The sequence below is a fragment of the Impatiens glandulifera genome, chromosome 1 (genome assembly GCF_907164915.1).
Source record: "Impatiens glandulifera chromosome 1, dImpGla2.1, whole genome shotgun sequence".
Lineage (NCBI taxonomy): Eukaryota > Viridiplantae > Streptophyta > Magnoliopsida > Ericales > Balsaminaceae > Impatiens > Impatiens glandulifera.
Genome location: NC_061862.1, coordinates 104,348,696 through 104,353,600, shown reverse-complemented (window position 1 = coordinate 104,353,600; position 4,905 = coordinate 104,348,696). Strand labels below are relative to the sequence as shown.

At 29.5% G+C, this 4,905-nt stretch overlaps 1 protein-coding gene across 1 annotated transcript; it reads left to right on the top strand.

The window, feature by feature from the left end:
- The first annotated feature begins 2,201 nt into the window (after window positions 1-2,201).
- Window positions 2,202-4,695, top strand: LOC124922702 (WAT1-related protein At5g07050-like). Its single transcript, XM_047463416.1, has 7 exons — window positions 2,202-2,475; window positions 2,720-2,782; window positions 2,894-3,010; window positions 3,318-3,564; window positions 3,702-3,863; window positions 4,043-4,194; window positions 4,282-4,695. The coding sequence occupies exons 1-7, from the start codon at window positions 2,270-2,272 to the stop codon at window positions 4,490-4,492; spliced, it is 1,158 nt and encodes a 385-aa protein (XP_047319372.1). The 5' UTR covers window positions 2,202-2,269; the 3' UTR covers window positions 4,493-4,695.
- The last annotated feature ends 210 nt before the right edge of the window (window positions 4,696-4,905 follow it).

The window sequence follows — 4,905 nt, the reverse complement described above, 5'->3', positions numbered from 1 at the left end:
CATTACAAATACATCACTAAATTATAATAATATGTTATTGCACTATCTTTATAATGTTGAATGAATATTCCACTTACATTTTTCGAATCTTGGTAGACCAATTATTTCTTGCTTTCAAACGGGCGTATAATTCGCTTAGTCAGATGCCTTATTCGATCGTTTCTACGTGTAAACCACCCTTCTCTTTCTCTCAAACGTCAGATCCAACAATAGCTAAAGAATGTATATTATAATTTAAATGGATAATTTGGAATGGTACTAATAATTTGTCTAAAGCCAATAGATGTTTATTCTCGACCCTTTTAAGGTTTTTATTACCTACTTTGAGAGTAAACTATTCTCTAAGGTCATATTCTAACAAAAATAAACTTGGGTCACAAAAAAAATTACATATTTTGTTCTTAAATATTTATCATTTATAACAAAATAAAAGAGGAGTCACAAGGATTAAAAAAAATACGTAAAGAAACATTCGTTAATCACAAAACCAGATATAATGTCAAAACAAACAAAACGCTAGCAAACATTCGAGCCACCAAGAGCACTTGGAAGCTATTGGGAGGTGATGTTGTCAATTGTTAATGATCTTGATCGTATTGGATGAATATTGCGTTTAAATATTTTTTATTATTATTCTTTAGTATCTTTATAAGAACATCATTAAAAACTTTAGACTATAAGATGATCAGAGTTTATGGTCTACAATTTATGTGGAGACCAAACTTAGCACCAAATTATTAAACTCGATTAGACGATTGTATTAGGAATGATGATTTTTATATAAAGTTAAGATGATATATGTAAAAAAAAAAGTAACAAAATTCTTGCATAAAAGAATTAAGAATTAATGTATTGGTTGTTTTTTAAGGGTTCTCACATTAATAAATATTAGTTTTTTTTAAAATTATTCTTTTCAAATAAAATGATTCCCATACCATATACAGATAAAAATATAAATAAAATAAATTTAATAAAAAATAATAATAATATGTATTCAATGTTTAAAATTCTTAATAAATTACTGATAATATATTAAAATAAAAAATAGAACGCTCCCATTCTACGTTTTATTCATTTCAGTAAATAATTTATTTTCTCACATATTTTTTTCGAATGAATATCTCATCTCGTGACATTACACTCTCATTTTGGTCAATCAAATATTTGATTCATATTTTTTAATATTTAACATCGTGACATCACACTTTGGTTAATCAAATATTTGATTCATATTTTTTTAACCACTTTCAATTGATACCGACATATTATCCCTCGACAAACCACGTCCCAATCACACTTGGTTAAATGTTGTACTTGTTTTGTTAGGTTGCAAGTTCGAAACATACATATAACATTTTTAATTTTATTTTTAACCGTTATAAGTTTATGGGTGAGTCAACTCACAATCCGACTCAAGTATCTATTTACTCTCACATATATGTTCAAATTAACCACAACTCTCAACCCGACAATCCGGACACTTTAAAAATTAAGCATCATTATATATATATATATATATATATATATATATATATATATATATATATATATATATATATATATATATATATATATATATATATATATATATATATATATATTAGTTAAAAAGTTGAACTTATATTGTTAAAATATTTCGCGTTCATCTAATTTGGTGTTGAATTTAAAATATAAAGTGTTATTAGTCTAATTGGTTAAAAGATTATACTTGTTTTATTAGGTTGTAAGTTCGAAACATATATATAACATTTTTAATTGTTTTAAATTTATGTGCGGGTCAACCCACAATCCGACCCAAGTATCCATTTACTCTCACATATATATCCAAATTAACCACAACTCTCAACCCGGCAATCCAGACACTTTAAAAATTAAACATCATATTATATATATATAAGTTTTTTTTATTATTCTTTTCAAAGAAAATGACTAATAAAATGATATATATATATAATTTTTTTCAAAGAAAAAACATTAATATCTTGAGTACTACTATTTACTACTTTAGGGACCATATAAATTTGTTAGGCATCTTAATCTATACTTTAATATGTGTATTATTGTCTAGAAATGTACATTTTTTTCTTTCTAAAAAAATAAAAAACAAAAATATAATAATAAAATGGGAATTTCACATAAGACATCCTTTTTTCCTCTCCCAACTAATATAAATAGTTTCATTTGGCATTGTCATGTCCCTAGGTAGCAATCCACAGTCATCACAGCTCAAGTGTGCTTCCCCCAAACACTTCAATTCTCTTAAAAAAAAATGGACATTCGCCATGGATGCTTCTTCAACTTCTTGAAAAGCTCCAAGCCATACTTATTCATGATATCACTACAATTCGGGTATGCCGGAATGAATATCATAACTAAGGTTTCCCTAAACCACGGTATGAGTCACTATGTTCTTGTTGTTTATCGTCATGCCATTGCAACCGCTGTCATCGCCCCTTTCGCCATCTTCCTTGAAAGGTATGTTGAACATAAAACTTCAACTCAAAAGTATAAACAATTCATGTAGCTTCAAGTTGATCTCAGTTCTTTTGAAGCTTTGTGTTCTCCTCTCTATGAGTCTTCTTTTTTATGAAGATGTTTGATGTTGTATTTTTCTTGGTTCGATTCACATTTAAAAAAAAATATATAAATTAAAATAGTATCGTGCTAACTTTTTAAATTAAAACTAAAGCTAGTAGACATGCATCCACTTAACTTGTAGGAAAGGAAGGCCAAAGATCACATTCAAGACTTTCTCCCAAATCTTTATTCTTGGACTACTTGGGTATGTTAGCACTCTACAAGTTCCTTTAAAATTTCTCTATGTAATAATGATATCAATATCATTATAATAATATTCATGTATTCTTCAAATGTGTTATGGTTAAATAAACAGGCCTGTGATCGATCAAAATTTCTACTATGCGGGTCTCAAGTATACATCTCCAACTTTCGCTTGTGCGATGAGCAACATGCTCCCCGCCATGACGTTTATTTTGGCGGTTATTTTCAGGTATACACAATCGATCTTGCATGTTCGTCTTTTCTTTTTAAAAGGTAAAACTATTTAATTTCCCACACAAAATAATAAAAATCTTGGCAGTTGATGAATGTCACAACTTGGTATGTATTGGTTTATTTTACAACAAAATAATGTATCTTCATGCTTCTTGTGTACAATTGAATTAAAAGTTTCCCATTTTAAAAAAAAAATGTTTTTTTAGTTTCTATTTTCCTCGTATAAAGTGGAAAAGCAATTAAGATAATTTTCCAGTCTTCTTTTGAATTTGTCTACAATTGTATCCTTGTTTCATGTATAGGATGGAGAAAATAAGCTTAAAGAAGATGATATACCAAGTAAAGGTGGCAGGAACAGCTGTAACAGTGGCTGGGGCTATGTTAATGACCTTATACAAAGGCCCCATTGTGGAATTGTTCTGGTCCAAACATGCCCATGGAAATGGCAGTGGAAGTGAAGCAGGAACATCAAATGATAAAGACTGGCTTAAGGGTTCCATTCTTCTAATCATTGCCACCTTTGCTTGGGCTTCCCTTTTCATCCTTCAGGTAATACAAAATCCAGATAATTGGGTCATTTTCTTAACCCAATATTACTTTCAATTTTCACATTGACCAAAGATACCTCAACTGTTTTTTTTATTAGAATGTTCTTTAAACTGATGATTGATTTTAATTACTTGCAGAAGGCAGCTTTGAAGACATATGAGATACATCAACTTACACTAACAACTTTAGTATGCTTCATGGGCACACTTCAGGCTATTGCTGTCACCTTTGTTATGGAGCACAAAATCTCTGTTTGGTCAATTGGATGGGACATGAACCTTCTTGCTGCTGTCTATGCGGTATACATATAAGCTATTCCTTTCATTAGTCATTTGTTTTGCGATAAAAATTTGAATAAAGCACAAGTTATGACATGGATATTCATAATTTTCAAGCAAAATCAAAATGGTACATCAGAAAATGGAGATGACACAACAATTCTAGGATTTCAACTTGTTCTTAAATCTATTTGTTGCAGGGTGTTGTGTCATCGAGCATCTCCTACTATGTACAAGGGCTAGTGATGAAAGAAAAAGGACCAGTTTTTGCAACTGCTTTCAGCCCTCTAATGATGATTGTTGTAGCTATCATGGGTTCACTCATCTTGGCTGAAAAGATTTACCTTGGAGGGTATATATTTATATATATAAATTATTAAGAAAAGTGTAGATTTCTTTTGAAATTGGTACTAAATTATGGGTTTGATGTTAATTGCAGTGTGGTTGGGTCAATTTTGATTGTTATTGGACTGTATGCTGTGTTGTGGGGAAAGTACAAGGAAGGAAAAGAATCCAAAGAAGTTCAGAAAACAACAGGAAACATTCTTGGCTGCCATGAGACAAAGGTAGTAGACATTGAAGAAGGTGGAAATGGAGCACTTGAATTGCAGAAAGAAGATGTTGATAAGAAACAGAAGCTTCCCTCATGATTCAACCAAGAGGTTTAATTTCTCTCATGTTTCAAAAAAAATGTATGTTGTCTAGTAAAAGAAAAGGAAAAAAACCTTTTTCTTTGTGTTTGTTTTGTGTACTTCACTCATTGTACCTTGTTTCTTTTCTGTTTGTATAAATTATCATAAAGATATGTTATGAGGATCAATGAGAGGTACAAGTATTATGAGAATAATTAACACATATATTTGTGCCTAAAAGAAAAGTCCACATAATTTATAATAAGTTATTTCATGAATAATAAATAAAATAAATATAGCACAAAATGGAATGGGAAGATATAGTCATAACTTCTAAGTTAAGTTTTAATCCTAATATGAAACTTAACTGACTCAAATAATCAGATATAGATTACCCACTAAAGTATGAAGTCATACAAATATTCTTAAAA